The 16,929-nt window shown below is 53.0% G+C and overlaps 3 protein-coding genes across 3 annotated transcripts; all 3 read right to left on the bottom strand.

The window, feature by feature from the left end:
• Nucleotides 1-4: 4 nt before the first annotated feature.
• On the bottom strand, nucleotides 5-3,674 carry HER10_EVM0011132 (PA domain-containing protein). The gene is made up of 2 exons (XM_035480570.1): nucleotides 655-3,674; nucleotides 5-581 (listed from the first exon to the last, which is right to left on the bottom strand). The coding sequence occupies exons 1-2, from the start codon at nucleotides 3,181-3,183 to the stop codon at nucleotides 375-377; spliced, it is 2,736 nt and encodes a 911-aa protein (XP_035335348.1). The 5' UTR covers nucleotides 3,184-3,674; the 3' UTR covers nucleotides 5-374.
• Nucleotides 3,675-5,729: 2,055 nt separating this feature from the next.
• Nucleotides 5,730-7,271, bottom strand: HER10_EVM0004499 (uncharacterized protein). Its single transcript, XM_035474141.1, has 3 exons — nucleotides 7,091-7,271; nucleotides 6,958-6,980; nucleotides 5,730-6,816 (listed from the first exon to the last, which is right to left on the bottom strand). The coding sequence occupies exons 1-3, from the start codon at nucleotides 7,189-7,191 to the stop codon at nucleotides 6,587-6,589; spliced, it is 354 nt and encodes a 117-aa protein (XP_035334877.1). The 5' UTR covers nucleotides 7,192-7,271; the 3' UTR covers nucleotides 5,730-6,586.
• Nucleotides 7,272-12,242: 4,971 nt separating this feature from the next.
• Nucleotides 12,243-15,192, bottom strand: HER10_EVM0002156 (SET domain-containing protein). The gene is made up of 2 exons (XM_035471881.1): nucleotides 14,629-15,192; nucleotides 12,243-14,349 (listed from the first exon to the last, which is right to left on the bottom strand). The coding sequence occupies exons 1-2, from the start codon at nucleotides 14,923-14,925 to the stop codon at nucleotides 12,601-12,603; spliced, it is 2,046 nt and encodes a 681-aa protein (XP_035334698.1). The 5' UTR covers nucleotides 14,926-15,192; the 3' UTR covers nucleotides 12,243-12,600.
• Nucleotides 15,193-16,929: the final 1,737 nt, after the last annotated feature.

The following is a 16,929-nucleotide window of genomic DNA, read 5'->3' as shown; positions in this document are numbered from 1 at the left end:
AATCGCGGCAGTGTTAAAAATTTCAACTATCGTACCTTTGGGAACATAAAAGAATTGCGGAACAATGGTTGTTTGTGTGGCAGAAATTTCCCCCCTAAACTCCTTGCAATGCCAGAAAAAAACAGGAACAGAGAGGGTTGGCGGTAGGCTTTCGCGAACGAGGCGGTGATAGGCCATCGAACCCCAGAAGATCTCCCAAACGGAGTTTTTTGTTAGAGAGTTGAACAAAAAAGGAACGAGAGCAGGCGAGCCCCCTTCGTACATGTGTCTTCCTCCAAGTGCATTCAAAAAATGCGGTAAAACACACACCCCAACGTCGTATCGAAACACGGAAAAGTAAAGAACCCAACATAGAAACGGGGATAATGGTGCGATCAGCTGCTCTCTGCAGCCTTCTCCCACTCGGATAACGCATTCGTCGCGTTCTGGATGATGCGCGCCGTTTTCTCGACGAGCTTGTTCGCGAGCTCCCAGTTGCCGGCCTCGACGGCGTCGCGAATGGCGGCAAACGTGACGGGCTTGTTGCCAGACCAGGCCTGAGGGCCAAAGATGACGTGCTTGAACTGGGTGCGGTCGGGAATCTACACATTCGTCAGCAGTTGAATCAGGAAACACGGATAACATGTCACGGAGGAGGGAAGAGATAAAACTTACACCACCACCCTGCTCAAGGTCCAGCAGCGCCGTCTCAAAGTCGGCCATGTGGTTGTTGAACTGAATACGCTTGTCGCCCATATCACCCGACTCCCAGCCGCCACCGCCCATGACTGTGCTCTCCCACGTCATCTCCCACATCGAGAAGCCCTTGACGTTGACCTTGGTTTCCGCGATGAGCTTCTTGAGGGGCTCCAGCGAGAACTTGTCCTGCGTACCCGCACCCATGTGCTCGCAAAAGTTGGCCAGATCGTTGATGTAGCGCTCGATGCGCTCGCTGTAGCCCACCATGTCGAATGGTAGAATGGGCTTATCCGCAAGCTCTAAGATCAGGAGTCCGACAATCTGGCCCATCATGACGTGGTACGCAAATTCCGGGTCGCCGATGCGTTGAACCCATTCGTAGTTGTCGTAGCTGGATTGCGCGGGGAATCGTGCGCCCCTGAAGCCGAGATCGAGAGAGCTGGTGCCGGCGATGTTTTGGAAGGGAACCCAGTCGCCGTCCATTCCAAGCTCTTCCAGGTCACCCTCGCGCTGGTTCCAAAGGTCACGTACTGTCGCGTTCAGGCCCGCATCAAAGACACGATCGATGACGCGGAGGACAGCTTGCTTGAAGACGGGCGATCCCGCAGCGTGGAATTCGCTGCCTGCCACGGCGGAGTCAAGATTGATGTAAGCGAATGCGTTTTGCCGCAGGAGCTCGTCATTGTGCTCGACGAATTCGGTGGAGCCAATCATGTTGTACTCCTCAGCGTCCCACGACATGAACTCGATACTGCGCAGAGGGCGCCAACCCTTGGAGACGAGTGTACCAAAGATGCGTGCCATCTCAATCAGCACCGCCGTGCCAGAGTGAGGTTCAGTCGCGCCAAATGACCAAGCATCCCGGTGGTTTCCAATGATGATGGACTTCTGATCCTGCTCAATGCCTTCGATTTTGCCGTAAACGTTCCAGATACCCTTCTGCTCAACAACGTCGTTATCGTTCTTGAGTCGTACGATGGGTGAAGAAAGGTTGCCGGTCCACCACTCGGCAATATCAGGAACACCTCCCGCCCATTCCTTCGGCACCTGCTCACCATGGCCCTTGAGATGCTGTAGTAGAATCTGTGCGTCACGCCACGCGAGGGGTAGACTGGGGATCTTGGTCAGACCCTTGCTCTCATCGGGCTTCATGCGCGGCAGGTTCTTCTTGCTCTCCCAGCCAGGGGTCAGGGGGTCACCGAGGACCCAGTTCGACAGCGCAACGGAGCCTCTCTGAACACCATCGGCGGGCATGAAGCGGCCATTGGGTGCGACATCGCCCAGTCTGAAGCCGTCATCAGCTGGATCGCTGTACACGATGCAGCCTGCGAAGCCGGCATCCTCTGCCGCCTTGACTTTGAGGGCCAAATTTGCCTGAGTGCCATAATAACGAACAAGAGCAATCGCGCCCTTGGTATCAATCCCATGATCCGCAAGCTTCTTGAAATCCGACCTCGCGCCATAGTTGGCATAAATCAAAGGTCCTTTGACATCTCCTGACTTGGATAGTCCGTGGAACACAAACGTCTGGTGTCCAGCTGCTTCTCCTCCGATTTCCTCTTCTTCCAGCTTCGCAGACCATTTTGGCTTTCCGTCGTCGCCCATAATCTCCACAGCGCGTCCTCCGGCCTTTGGGTAGTTCATGTACACGTAGTATTCGTCAACGTTGACGTAATCCAGCCCGGCTCTGGTGAACATGGACTCGACGTCCATGGCCAAAGCATAGTCGCCCTCAGTTCCTGCCATGTGGGCGTATTTGGTATAATGAGCTACCGATGCCTTGAGCCGGCGGCCTTCGACATTTTGCTGCACGTACAAGCGTACATCCTCGGGGTTGAAGCGCAGTCCGCCATTCATGCGCCTAGCCATGCTTGTGAAAAGATCGCTCATGAAGAGTGCGTAAAGAATGCCCATGACGAACACAACAGCAAAAACCCGGGCAAAAATGATAATGGCCGTCCGCGCCTTATCCTTATCCCATTGCGGGAAAGTGAAACGCGGTCTCGTCGTCGTCGTCGCATTCGCCTCGTTCGAGTTGTTGGAGTTGTCGGCCGAGCCCGAGGGCAGTCGAATTGTTGGACGCAGATTTGGCATCCGCCATCGCCAAGACCACTTCCAGCGTGATAAGGAGAGGGCGAATGGTATCCGTTTCCCCCATATTGACGGGCGCGATCTGTCGTCCGCATCCCCTATTTCGAGCTCTTGCATCTCCCGGCGCACATATGCCGTTTCGTCTCCATCGTCGTCGCTGCCCCATGAGCTATCTTCGTCATCTGTTTCGACTGTTGGCGGCCTGTAACCGTTTGGGCGACGTGATGAAGTTGCGAGGCCATTTCTATTCAGCAGCGACTGCGACTCAGTCTCGGCCTGGGAGCGATCGTCTAGCGGAGAGCGCGGGGGTTGCTGCCATTCTGAGGGGTCGGCCGGGCCGCTTGTGGCGAGAGCTTCATCGTAACTTGGGATGGGCGGTACAGATTCGTACCGGTGATCGCGATCCGACGGCATCGTTGCGGTAGTCGCCGGTCGGGAACGAGAATCAGGGGGGCGATGTGTCAAAGGGACGTCGATCAAAGCCGTCTATCGGCATCCGTATGGCAGCGAAGGGCAAACGAGCGGTATCGAGTCGGTCGGGTGAGGACGGAGATGAAGGGAAAAGGAGTGTTGGAAAGGCGCAGCAACACACGACGCTATCGAAATACTATGACGGAAGAGAAAGGGGTCCCATGGATGCTGCTTGGGAGCAGACAGACATTGACCGGATCGACAGGACTAAGAGAAGCTGGATGGTGAGGCTAGTCGCGATGTCGATTCGGCTGGCAACGACAGAGCTCGATGGAGGTTGAATTGACTCTGCGGCTGGCGATGTCGAAACACGAAGGTTCGTGATTTGGCATGGATGAACATGGAGGTGCTACTGTCCCGGCTTCCGTGCGGCAGTGGGCCGGTCCCCAGGCAGTTCCAGTCCCAAACCACTGGCGACGACCAGTGAATGCAGCCGCAGTTTAGTGAGTCTGTCCACTGCAGAGTCCCCTACTCTGCCAGGGCTGTCCAATCAAGATTGACGAGTGTCTTTCTGGGCAGTGAATTTCTGCTTACGTACACCCGTGGTCCCTCCTGCTTACCTAAGGCAGCTTACGCGGATTCGCCAAAGAATGGAAACCGCGGGATGCCCATACGGATATCACGATACGAGGGACCCGGGGAGGTAAGATAGCCGGATAACGGAGGCCTGCCCCCGGTTACATAAGCGGGACTCACACGAATCCGATTATGTCATCTGCACAGCCACTCTTGGCCCCTCCTTGGCTGTCACTTCTCTGCAGATTGCACTGCATCTTTGATTCCCGACTCCGTCTCTCGATTACAGCTCCCACCCCTCCCCCTCCTCGTCTCTCTCTTCTTCCCTTCTCCCCTTGCAAGTCTCGAGTGAGGAGGATATCCCTGCTGCCTCCTTTCTGATGACGAGACTCCCCACTCATCCCCCCTGCTCTCTACCGACGGCCACCTGTTCCCAATTTCAATGTGACCCAACAAACCCCTGTGTGCATTTGTGCTCCATCTTCCAAAACGAAGCTCTTCGGGACTTCTCGCACGGGTTTCAGGTCGGCCCGGGCCCCGGATCGGCGCCCAAAAACCGGGAGAATCTGCCGTGGCTGGCCCCGGCGATTCATCCAGCCGTCCCCGGATTCAGAGATATCACGCATATGGCAAGAGACGATTTTTGACTTTGATCCGATTGTCGGATATGATAAGACGTTGACATCTTGGAGGTGCTGATAGCTTGCTCCGGGCTAGCAATACCCGGAGTTTGTGCTCTACTTACTTGGTTAGTCAGTAGTCAAATATCTAGGGCAGCCTTCTTCTTCGTGCTAGACCTGTGGACAGACCTTTCGCTTACACCTTCTGCTGGCGCTGTCTTCACAATTTTTGTTCGTCTTATTTGGGAGTGCATTACAGCATTTGGCGCTGATATTCAATTATGATTCTTACTTGTAAGTCTGCAACTGACCCTACTAACATCTGCAATCAGCTAGGCATTGTGAGCACTTCCAAAACTCTCTTCGCACTACTCCCACGCCGACTAGTCGACGCCATCACCTGGCGAATCCGAATCTTCGCTCGAAGCTTGTTAGCTAGATTACAATAACCGCCCCGATGCCGACACAAGCGCAGGTCTCTCATGATCTTGCGTGACAGCCTTCCTTCCCGAAACCTAGGTCGCTCGATTTCGAAGCAATCACCAACTCTTACCAATTCACCTCAGAACTCTGCGATCCGAATACAAATCCCCTCCAATGTGTGATCATCAATTCATAACCTGCTGCTAGCATCTCGAGGCACCCTGGAACAGGCGCCTGTCATTATCGAACACCCAATGGTTGCGGGACTTTCTGTGCCATTGGGCTACCCAGATTGCTATAACGTTTCGTACGAGTCGAAGTTTGCATTCCGCTTTATAGAAAACCTCAGTCATGGCTGTTTTCTTCAATTAGCCCCCATTAGACTTTGGACACTACTGCATGGCGTTTGTGTGACTTTCTAGAAGCGTATTTGCTGGCGACACAAACGATCCTTCTAGGATTTGGGAACTGATGATCGTGACACCAAAACACCCGATACTGTATGCAAACGAACACAAGATCGCGAGATCTCCATGCCATCTTTATCATTCGTAGCGTTTCGTCCGATTTTGGGTCAACAGCGTACGCTCGATTGGACTGACTTTGTGTGGCTGATCTCGTGCGACACCATCCATTCGAAGCTGCCGCCATACCAATTTGAGCAGCCGGCCATTTGTTTCTGTTTTAAGAGACACGGCGGCCGACTGTTGCCGTCTAGGCTCCCTCTTTGCCTGTCTCTTGCTGACTTTGATTTGTACGAATGCTATGGGTTTGCTTAACTCTATCCATGTATTGCCTGGCATTCGTCGTCGCGCCGTTATCCCAAGAATTGCTTCTGGTCCACGGCCTTTGGAAGACTCCGTCTCCTTGCAGTAACCGATTTCGGAGCAGTCCGATGCAAATTTTAGCTACAGGGAAAACAAAGAAATGCCATGTTTTGATGCCTTCAGCAGCTAGTCTGTCAGCTCGAGCCCCGAATTGCCCGTTCCACCTGCCCTCAAAGACCGTTTTCCAGTCGTTTAGTTCACTGGAACCCAGAAAATCGTGGCAATCGCATGCTGGTGCGCCTGTTAGGCGCTCTTATCTAGTGCGTTGTCCTGGCGGCGCTATCGTCATCAACATTCTTGGGGTCCATTATCCGTCACACAGAGTCTTCACCGCGTTGCTAAACAGAGCCCGATTCAAATTCACATGCAAGCTAGGGTAGCTGAAATGGCGAGTCACTACTCAGGTGCCGTTGGGTAATAATTGCTGGAAGGGAAGCAGTACTGGAAACACATCTACTTTGCACCCTCCCGTGGTCTCCATTGAAGGTTTCTAGCGAATGTCGCTAAATAATATGGCCCTCCACCCTTAGTCGACTAAAGCGCGCTCTGTCTCTCTCGCATTGACGGCCTCGCGTCGTATCACATTTGATGGCAGCTTGAAGACATTGCAACGGCCAGTCTGAGGTCTGCCATGATCGGTTTGCATCGTGAATCAAAGCGATGAAGTCTGGTACGTTGGACCAAGTTGAAGATAACAGCATGGCCGTCTGGATCAATTCAGCCTAAGTAGTACCTACCATCACAGCCTGTCCCGAAACTGCAACTCCGATTGCTCATTGCTGCCGAGGTCTATTTCGTGCGCAGTGATAACCACGGCACCATTCGTTTTCGCTCAATCTCAGCAAGTAAACAAATACAGTCCTTCCTTCATGGTTCCATAGTTCAATAATCCCGATGTAATACCAATGATCAAACGCCGTTCGTGCCCAGAAAGATTTACACTCTGCTGTCGGAGCCCACTCATACCCTGACGCCCTTCACAATCGCCATTTGAACCGTATCATTGCTCATCAAACACGCCAGCTCCAGCGTAATCGCATGGTGAAAGTACGCCGCCATCGTGCCCGGGTGACAGCCCGCCTCGTTCCTCGCCGACTCGGCCACGAGCTCCGGCAGCGTGTGCCCCAGCCCAAGACGCCCGATAATCAGTTGATTCGCTTGGATAACCAGCGGCACGTCGGGATACCAATCTGTCGCAGAAATCCCGAGGGATTTCCTCAATCGTCAGCGAAATCGTTGCCCAAATTGGGCAGAGAATTGGACCACTTTGCCGAGCGACTTCGCCCGCGTGCTTCTGTCTCGGCCGGCCCGGTTTGCATGTATCGACGAACCTCGGTCAAAGATGAAATGTCTCCTGCCAAATCCGTTAGCATATGTTTCCTGCAGCTATTCTTTTCCCTCTCGCAAGTCCAAGCCTCGGACGAGACGGACGAGGGAAAAACGGGGGAGTGCGTCTTTGCTCACGCTTCCTGCGTCCCCGACGACGCTGAACCCGTCGACGCGCTCGAGCGGCTTGAACCGCTGCAGCTGCTCTGTGCTCTGCCTCGCATGTTTGATGATTCCATGTCAATTTACGTTTTCTGCACACGCCCGGCGATCATTGCAGAAATACTGCTCTTCTTCACAAACACCCGCCAAAAAAAAGTCTGGGGAAAACGCCTCATTCATATATCTATCTCTCCTATTTTTTTATTCTGCTCACTGCGATAGATGTGGCGTTGTGCAAAACAATCGGCCGTGAGCGTGTTTGAGCAGGTAATCGCCTAATCAGGAAAGGAGCCCTTTTTTTGCTCTCTCTATTCAACTCAACGCTCTCCAACATTAGTTGCCATTATTTGCTCAGCTCAAACAGTATTGATTGGCCACAACTGCCAGTCAAGCTTGTTGGAGACTTCACTGGTGTAGTACAATGTATAGGCTTTCCCGGTAGGAATTGCCACCGCTTGAGCATATCCAGAATCGGCTCGTTGGGGTAGGCTCGGCGCCCGCGGGTTCGAAGAGATCGGCTTTTGAAAATCACTAAACTTACGAGGAAGCTGTGTAAAGCCGACAAACAGAACTTTACAGACTTCCGTCGTTCGCTACGCATGAATTCGATAGGGAGTTTCGCACGTGACTTGATACAAATCTATAGAAACTAGAAACACTGTCAGCCATCCGATCTGGTCTACGCTGCGAACTTGCGGGGAGAAAGAGAGAGGGAAGGCCTGCGAGCCTGCGAGGTCAAAGCATAGAACCGTCCAGGCTTCTCCCAGGTTATCGTGAAAAGGCGCTGATTCGTTGGTATAGTCCACAAATAGACTGCTATTGGCTCATTGTTTGCTTTGTTTCCCGTATTCGTAATGTGTCAAACTTGACGTAAATGTTTGTGAGACACTTTTGTAAGAGTCGGGTGACTACTGCGGCTGTCAAAATCGTCCTGAGACTCTGAAGTCCTGTCCGCGGAGATGCTGTTCTCTTTTTTTCGATTCGGCCGACGCTAAGGTAACCTGCAAGTCTCAGTATTGGAAGATTCAAAAATCCATAAGCTGTAGAAGAAACAAACTGAGCAATTGTCACTACTTCCTTGCGCCATCGCCATCGATTTTGCAGCATTTCAAAGCGGTGTACAATACGCAACTCGCAGCTGAATTGACATGTCTGCCTCTCCGGAAATCAAAATACGCCATAGAGACAATTTATTGCTCTTAGAACATTCTTGAATCCAGCACTAAGCTGCAACTTCAAGTCTTTGCAACACTTGTCGTACCGATAATGAATTGGCGAGAAGTGTAAGAAAACAACCAGTTGTCGCTCGGCACTTACACAAATTGCCTCAATTGCTAGAGTCAAGGAACCTTTCGACAAATCTTAGACAAAAATGTCAAGGGATTTCGCAAATTGTATAGAGAAAGAAGGATCCGCAGATTCACTGAGAGTCTTAGTTATTTGCTCGTTCAGTCGTGTCGTCGGTCAACGCGTAAAATTGCTAATCAGACACAGACTCAGTCAGCGAGAACTCTTCCCTTCCAGTTTCCAAATTCCAACTCAACCAACGCGTCCAATCTGGATAGGAAAAGTTGATTTTACTTACTGATTCAACCAGATCCTCTTCTTCAGGAAATCGAACAGTCCTCCATGGTTCCTGCAAATTTCTAGGCAAATCTCCTAAGCCTGTGCTTCCTGTTGAGATCGTTTTACGCACGATTGGTTGGTTAGTAGACACATGGAGTTGATAGCAGAAGGCTTTGGACTTCCAACGCTCGTTCTTGGCTCGTCGGAGTTGACACTATCAACTGCTTTGCCCAACAGCAAGATCTTAGTTAGGCAACTCCGACAACTCGAACAGTCGTACTACGACCACCTGCAGGTTGCATAGTTGTGGCTAACGACTTGCAATGAGGCTTTCGCCATATTCACGCGCCAATCCTGATTCCGAGTTTCGGCCAATAGGGACCTAGCCGCGAGTTGTCCCGACGAAGGCATAGCCGGCGGGAACCGCTTGGACGCCATTGGGCCTCCGATTGCGTGTCCCCGGAGTCGTCCGTCAGAGGGGATTCGATGAGACATTGATTGCCTGCCAGTGTGGCATACCGACCGGGAGTTCATTCCCGGCGGGAACAGATCGTGATTGTTGCGTGACACTGCAGTAATGCTTCTCAGCCCCGGAACCTGGCTGCCTCTGTTGCTGGTCTGACTTCTCTCGGCCAGGTTTATGTTTCTTTTTCTGGCCAAAGAGGAGATACGGCCGAGCCATAATCACCTTTTATTCGCTCCTGCAGAAGTTTGTTGGGTAGCAGTCCCAATCGATGGCTGGGGGCAAGCGAGACGATCCAGAGAGCCAAAGTTCACAACTTTCTTGGGCCCGGAAGCCTCTGGCCAAGGACCCGGATGAAGGGGGGTATCAAGTGATGGAGAGAGGGGATTGTTCGGTCGACGGGATTCGATCGATCGTTGCAAAAAGTTTTCTTGGGCTGACTGACGCTGAAATCTGGGATCTTTGGTGATGCTGGGGGTGGACCGGAGCTGGGTAAAATTGGTTCACGCTGTAAGTAATTAGCTCAACAGACGAACATGGTCATGTCTATACGCTTCCTAGCACCACAGGGCCTCGTCACACAAAGGCAACGTCAAGCATACCCTGCGGAATAGCATTTCAAAGAATCGGACACAAGATGGGACACCATCTTGCTCTGCGGACAAGGATGACAACTGGCTTAACTACTCGACTGATAATAAAAATCGTTCATCAGGCCTGGTGCGTGCTGGCGAACTCGTAACCAGGGGGTGTTCTGACAGGATGAAGAACCTTTCTCTCCTGCTGTTAGTGCCCGACGGCGTCTCCGCCGAGCTTCGTAGGCGGGATCCTCAGCACCACTATCGCTAGACTTGTACTACATAGCCCACTCTTGAAGTTGACTCGAACGTGTTCAACGGCTCTCGTTATCGGCAATTTTTAGAAATAGTCATCAAGAACCATCCGAGAACTCCAAAGCGAAACGGTCTAAATGGGCCGTTTTCCCAATGTCCGTTCGTCAAAGCGTGATGTGAAAAGAAGGGGGGAGGCAAGCCTGAAGGGGGGTGGGTGTGGTCAGCCCCGTCTTCTGGAAGTGAGGGAAGCATGTCAAAACAGTCGATTAAACAGTTCAGAGTTGACGAGGACCATGGGACGCCAAGGAAACGGGCAAAGACTGTCTGACTACTACACGGTCAACCCAAGTTCGGGGACGCACCGATGCGGTTCGAGCTGCCCAAGAGGTGTCAGCTCAAAAAAGGCTACTTTGCTCGGCTCTCTGTGCCCTGCAGTAGTGTGAGACGACGCCGTCCATCACAAGACCTTTCTATCACTGTGAGATTTTCGGTCTCAGCTGGGTAGTGTCTGTGTCCGTTCATGTTCTTGGTAGCTGACCGCTAAGAGTTGCCTCCGTGAGGTCTGCGAGGGCCTGTACGCATCGACAATATGGGAATGTGTGGGAAGTCCCCCTAACTGCGATATGCCGATGTGTCAAGCGCGGGATGGATCAGTGGTGAGCATTGGCATCGGCGCCAGTAAGAACCAGCGGTTGAGGGACACGGTCTCAGAAGAGCGGGAAGACTCCCGGATGAGGCCCGAGATGCATGATCACTCCTTAGCTCGCAAGCCACATGGACTCTGATCCTCATCTTGCTAGCATAGACGTGCGGGGGATTTTCGAGATCCTCGGTCTTGGTCTTCTAGTGCTCATGATTGTTATTTTCGCGCTTTGGTGGCTAATTAGCACCCCCTGATGCGCCCCCCTGAGCTGTGAGATGACGGTGGTTGGCGCGAGATAATACACATGTTCACGCGCGCCAGTGATGATGGGGAGCATCCATTAGCGTCAACAACTAGTAGCTGTCAATATGCTTCTAGTTCTGGTTATGAGGAATCCTGAAAACCCGTCGAAACTGTAAAGGCGACGGTCTACGCATAGGTAAGGTAATTAGTCGACACGAGAGAAACGAGAGACACGAGGCGCCACAAGGCCAACTGAGCCTACTACCGAGCCCACAACAGCCTGCGGGATCTGATGGGCAATGCAGTCCCACACCCGCATACCTATCTCGCTATCGCAGACACATCCGCTAAAAGCTAAAGTTTTCGGGTACGAGGTTCTCAGTCCTAACGAGGTCCTAACAGGAGCCCGAAGGCTGACTGAAGAAGGGGAACATAGAAGAGATTGGGCCACCGGGGCGGACAAGACCTTTCGTCCGAGGAAACGAGATCCAGTGGACTCTCTATTACGTCAAGATTTTGTTACACGCTCCATTGCTGAAGCGCTGAAGTTTATCACACTCCCGTCGGGTAGCGGGACGCGATGACAAAATAATAAGGCCATCGCCCACTTCACGAGCAGGCGGGAAAAAGGGTTCGTTCATAAGCCTCGGAACACTCAGGGCTTCCAGACCCTGACTTCCCTGTTTGACGCGGCGCGGCGGTCCCATGGTTCACAGACCGCCTTGGGGGTGAGCTTCAAAGCTTCGGGACAAACTCCAAGAAGGGAGAACGGGCCAGTCCGCCGTTCCGTTTGGCGTACTTTTGGCAAAGTATAAAAATTTCTAGTCGTCGTAGCAGTCGAAGAAGAGACTTTGGCGGAAGTTAAGAAGGGTAAAAGTACCCAAGATGAAAATGCTGGTCGGGGAACGGCGGCCCGAGCTAATGTAGTTCGAAAGCATTGCGATTCAAGGGGCACGTTTTAGCCGCTTTAGCGCAGGGCGTTGGCACAAACCTGGAACCCGCTAGCTGACACGAACTCTGCGAGCCAGTGAATGTGAGCTAGAGACAGACGGCTAGAAGGACGGACAGAGGGGACAGGACACATGGTTGGGTTTATGGAGGACTGGAATGTAGCGAGGATCAACAAGCGGTGCTCATCTACCGGTGGCATATGGGCTAAATGTCACCACTAAACGCGCTCGGAATGGCCCCATCCTTTCCGAGCCTACCTATTTGCCTACCTCCTACGGTTTACCTATGTGCCTCCCTCTCTCCCTTCTCTCGGACAGCGACTCACTTGATTCAGAGCTTGATTCAGTCGACTCAGTCGCGGAGAAGAGAAGGGAGAAAAGAATGTTGTCAGAGTCTCGGATGCTGCGGCGGCTGACTGGTCAATCTGACTTCGGATGTTTTAACCAAATAGGATTAGGAACAAGGAAAGGCTTGCGATCAATAACCTGAAGCATCTGTTCGCCTGCCCGTCCACGTCTGTATCTCTACCCCGAAGACTAATCCTAAAATCGTAACAAAAACATGATCGGTAGTTGCGATTAATCTTTTCTTTTTCTTCCACTGGAACATGAGAATTGGGTCTCGTTCACCCACCCCCTCTTCGCCGCAGCCTCCGCCGCAGCTTCGTCCGTGTGGTGTGGTGTGGCTCAACTCGACCCCGTTTCCCGCTTCGCCCTAATCTTCGTAGTAATAATTCTCCTCTACGGATACAATATACGGAGTCTACTCCATCGCATTTGTCTTCCTCCTATCGAGCCGCGTTCCTATACCGACAGCATGACTCTCCACAGAGACATTCTTTGTCCAAACCGCGCCAGTAGCTCCCAGAATAGTCCACCGTGACCTCGTGACCCGCCTCAATGCCCTTGCTCACCAGGATGATGCGCTGCGTGCTCATCCACACAAACTGCTGGAATTGCGCGTTGGACTTGCAGCTGTGGTTGACGAACCTCGTGAAGTTGCCCTGCCGTCCCTGCCATATCTGATAGGCCCGAACACCCGTCGAGCTGTCCATGACGTCCATATTCTGCAAGTCTTTTGTGATGAGGCCGACAAACTCTCCTATCGCCGCGCCGCGCTCGAACGGACAAAGGGCCATCAGGCCGTTGTTGCGTCCGTCCGAGGTCCGGAATACCTGCACCGGGCAGGGGCTCCGACGCCCGGACCCGAATAGCGTCGGGAAGCAGTAACACGAGTTGATCTTGGGGTCTTCGGACTGCTCCTGGCCGCACGAGTGGCATGTGTGCATGCCCTGGACGCAAGCCACGGCGTTCATCGGCGGCACCCATCGCGGATCATCGGTGCCCCACGCGCTCATGTCCATGACGGAGTGTTCGAGCTGTTCGAAGCTGAAGTAAGGGTCGTATTCGAGATATGTCGACCGGAGCGGAACCGGGTCCGAACCGTCCTGGCGGACAACCCAGTCATGCGGGTGACCGCAGAACCGACGCTGTGCGCCCTCGCCGACAATCATGAGTAGTTGTCGCCACGTGGGGTGAAGAGTGTCGGCGGCGACCTCAATTCGGGGCCGCAGACACCGGAGTCGTTGCATGCTATCCGGATTAAATCCAACTCGATACTTGCAGAAGCGGTAAAGTCCCATGCCGGCGAAGACGAGCGCGGCCCAACCTCCCGCGTCCTTGATTTCCTTGTAGCCGCGCCAGATGGCCATCTTATTCCGCAACTCCTTCTCAGACCATCCAAAGTCGTTACACGCCTCAATGAGTGCCGCCTTGCGGCGTTTGGTAGGGGACATGCCCGGGTTCGTAATGGCAAGCAGCTCGACATACGAGTCGAAATGCTCGATCCACCGCGCTTGGACAATGACCTCGATCGAGCGGCACGCGCGGCTGGCTTGCGTAACCTTTCGGCAAAAGATGTTGCTGCGGTTGAAGGTTCCCTCCATGTCGATCTCAGTCAGCGTGCCGTCTGCCGAGGGCGCCTGGAGCAAGCCGAGCTCCAGTTGCTCGGGGACGTGAATCTTGCCAGCATTGTTGATGGTTGCTGTTGCTGCCGTTGCCGTGAGCTGCCACTGTTCAAGCAGACTCTGGGGATCTAAGCTGATACCGCCGTGGATCTGCTCCCAAACGCTGACGACGAATTTGTCAATGGACGACTGCTGCGGGATGAAGACGACGTCTGTCTGAATCTTTGCGCGTTTAGGAAAGTTGTTGGCAACCTGCATATGCCTCTGGCTGTCCGGTTGCTCTTCCTCCACCGGGGCGGCTCCCCTGACTGGTCGTAGAGATCCCGTTCCTCTTCTTTGAATAAAAGCATTTGCATCGTTCTCGTGTGACATTTGTGGCGGTCCTTGGGATGGCGTCCGTTGTGTCCGGACAAAAGCCCGGCTGGCGCTTGCCGCGACATCGTCCATCATCAACTGCGGGCTGATGGTGGGCGGTGTCGGGTGTTCGATGGTGTTTTCTCTTCCCGCATGGCTCGTATTCGGGCTGTTATTTGCGCTCTGTGAAATGATGCCAGACAAGTCTACCATTTTCTGTATCGTTGGTGATGGTGGTTAGCAGAAAAACCTCTCGTACCCAACCTGCAACCCAACAACCTATGCCACAACACGGAGGAGCAAGTGAAATAGACCCGGCAGTAAATCAGTTGATGCTGAGTCATCCGCTCTTTATCTGTCTTGATTGGGTATCTCCGGGATTGTCTGCGCTGTAGAACTGGAGTCCACGGGCAGCACGAAAGCTGAACACTTGCACACATTCCGGCGCCAACGCGCGGTCCAGCCCGCGATGATGAACATGGAGATGCAACTTACCGAAACCACGGGGGAGCGGGGTGTTTGCCCCTGCGTTCCCGGCTCGCCGTCCTGAATGAAAGCTTCAAATCGAAGCACCGGGTTCGCCAAGTTTCCAGACGAATAATCCCGCAGAGTTTCCGCAAGCTGGTCTAGAATCACCCGGCTAAGACCTTCTCGCAGGGTGTCCATCTGCTGCTCCGGGGACGTCATGATCCAGTTGCGTTGGCGGTAATGATCGGTCGGCGGGAGAAACACCTTGACGGCGAAGGGATCTTGTTCGCGCTGGAAATCAACTAGTCGACGCTTCAACACCATATCCGGGTGGGTTGACGGCGATAAATCGAAAGAATCGACAACCGTTTGCCGAGGGTTAAAGGATCAAGAAAAATAAAAAGGAACCAAAAAACGTGTCAAAAGAGACAGCCTAAAGAAGGACGGTTCGAAGCTTGTCTCTATCGTTGTCAAACGGTTGATTACTGGGTATCATAGCTGGCCTGCGGGCGGGTAACGGCACCAGGCATCAACTTTCAACCGAAGAGTGTGGGAGCCCAGCACAGTTTTAACGGCGGAGAAGAGAACGAGGACGCAGTGAGACTGATCACTGCGAGATATTCAGGGTCCACCTTCCTGCTCGTCTTTGCTCTGGAGGTGGGGTCAGTTGTGCCAAAGCAAGGTAAGCCGAGCCTGTCTTAGTCTGTCCTTCTCCTCCTGGGTGTGTATACAAGTATCTATGGCTGAGGAGGAGAGAGAGGTGTGGGTGTTGTACCGTGGCCCGGTGGGTGTGTTGCGAGTGAGCATCAGTCGAGAGAGACGAGGAGCACGTAGCCAGAGTCTAGCCCATCAAACGCCAGCCTAACCTGGTCGAGCAAGGATCGTCGATGGGCAGACAGAACCGAATTGCTGCATGGGCAGAAATTCCGAGGCGGAAGGGGGGTGGAACTGGGCAGAACGATCCGCCTCGGCATCATACACTTTCGTCGCTTGTTTTATTTGTTAGCGGCGCCGTCACAGCCACAGTTGCAAACGGCTCGACAAAAAGGTTTTCTCCTCACGTGTTTTTGGCTGCTGCTACTGCTGCTGCACTGCTACGGAAGCATGCCCGAGGAAACGGGCTGGCTCGGCCTAGTCTCCCTTTCGTCGAGCTGGAGCAACCTTTCGCAACTTGACACTTTTACAACTCAACACTACTGCAAGTCAGAGTCGTGACAGTGACGCTTGAACCCGAGTTAACCCCTTGTATGACCCGATAGACCTGACATGACTGACTTGACTGACTGGTGTACTCCGTACTAGTGGCCCCCGACACGCACATTCATACCTCCTAGCTACTACTCACACTCAGAGGACGCACACAGGGACATGCCACACACACACACTCCAGCACATACACAACACGAACAGGGGCTCAACCTTTGGAACACAAAAAAGAAAAAGCGTCATACAAATAGAGTTTACGTGGCGTCGGCTAGCCGACGTCATCCCCGTCCCAGTAAGGTTGCCTGGAAACAGTCAGTCTGAGCCCAGCCACAATTCTCGCTGTTAGGGCTGCTATTCAACCGTCCGTCTCTACTCGTGGAATGTCGACCGGGGACCGGCTTCTTGGCCTCAGCTTCTTCTTTTTTTTTCTTTTTGCACCAGCGCCAGCAACCCCCGAGAGAAGCCTGCCGGTGGGCTTCCCAAATTGCCGTCAAATGCGCCCTTCGGGGGCAGCCTCAAACCTTATTGTTATCAGACACTAGATGCCAAATTCCCCCGAACATTTCATCCTTTTCCCTTATGCCCTTTTTCGGGCAGCTGTGGTTTCACATGTCTCTTTTAGGTCGCCATGAATCTCAGGCTCGGTCGAACAGGAACACCCTTGATTATCGCCAGCCTGCCACCCCCTTCCACTTCCTTACGGGTCCCAATGTGCTATCTTTCACGTCCATTCCTGTCGTATAATCACCCGCTGGTATGCTGGCTTGCCGCTTGGGACTTGCAGCGTATAAGTGAGAAGTGATGATCAGCGTCCTTGTCTGGCCTATCACTGTTCCATCCCAATCGGACCGCTCCGTGATGTGTCTTTATTAAGGTTCAGCCATTGCACGGCGACCTGGTAAGCGGAGGTATTGCCAGACAAGAACTAGCCAAAATTGCCCACTTGCCGGGTAATCATTCGAGAGGCTTGCACGGGTAGCTATTTTCTCCTTGGGTTGCACAAAGCTAAGTGGACCAGAAGCTTTCAGGGATAGCGAAAGCGAATTACCGTGAGATCGAACATCCGGCGAACTTTCTTTGCGCTTCTTGTTGATTTGACAGCTCCTGCGCTTATTATGGCTC

Source organism: Colletotrichum scovillei (assembly GCF_011075155.1).
Source record: "Colletotrichum scovillei strain TJNH1 chromosome Unknown Contig00004, whole genome shotgun sequence".
NCBI classification, from domain to species: domain Eukaryota; kingdom Fungi; phylum Ascomycota; class Sordariomycetes; order Glomerellales; family Glomerellaceae; genus Colletotrichum; species Colletotrichum scovillei.
The sequence above is the reverse complement of the archived record's forward strand: the minus strand, read 5'-3'. Positions and strand labels throughout refer to the sequence as shown.

Coding starts and splice junctions, on each gene's coding strand:
- HER10_EVM0004499 (XM_035474141.1), bottom strand. CDS start 7,191: ATGGAATCATCAAACATGCGAGGCAGAGCACAGAGCAGCTGCAGCGGT. Junction 6,981..7,090: donor TCGTCGGGGACGCAGGAAGC/GTGAGCAAAGAC, acceptor CGGATTTGGCAG/GAGACATTTCATCTTTGACC. Junction 6,817..6,957: donor ACATTTCATCTTTGACCGAG/GTTCGTCGATAC, acceptor TTTCTGCGACAG/ATTGGTATCCCGACGTGCCG.
- HER10_EVM0002156 (XM_035471881.1), bottom strand. CDS start 14,925: ATGGTGTTGAAGCGTCGACTAGTTGATTTCCAGCGCGAACAAGATCCC. Junction 14,350..14,628: donor CCCGCTCCCCCGTGGTTTCG/GTAAGTTGCATC, acceptor CCAACGATACAG/AAAATGGTAGACTTGTCTGG.
- HER10_EVM0011132 (XM_035480570.1), bottom strand. CDS start 3,183: ATGCCGTCGGATCGCGATCACCGGTACGAATCTGTACCGCCCATCCCA. Junction 582..654: donor ACCTTGAGCAGGGTGGTGGT/GTAAGTTTTATC, acceptor ACGAATGTGTAG/ATTCCCGACCGCACCCAGTT.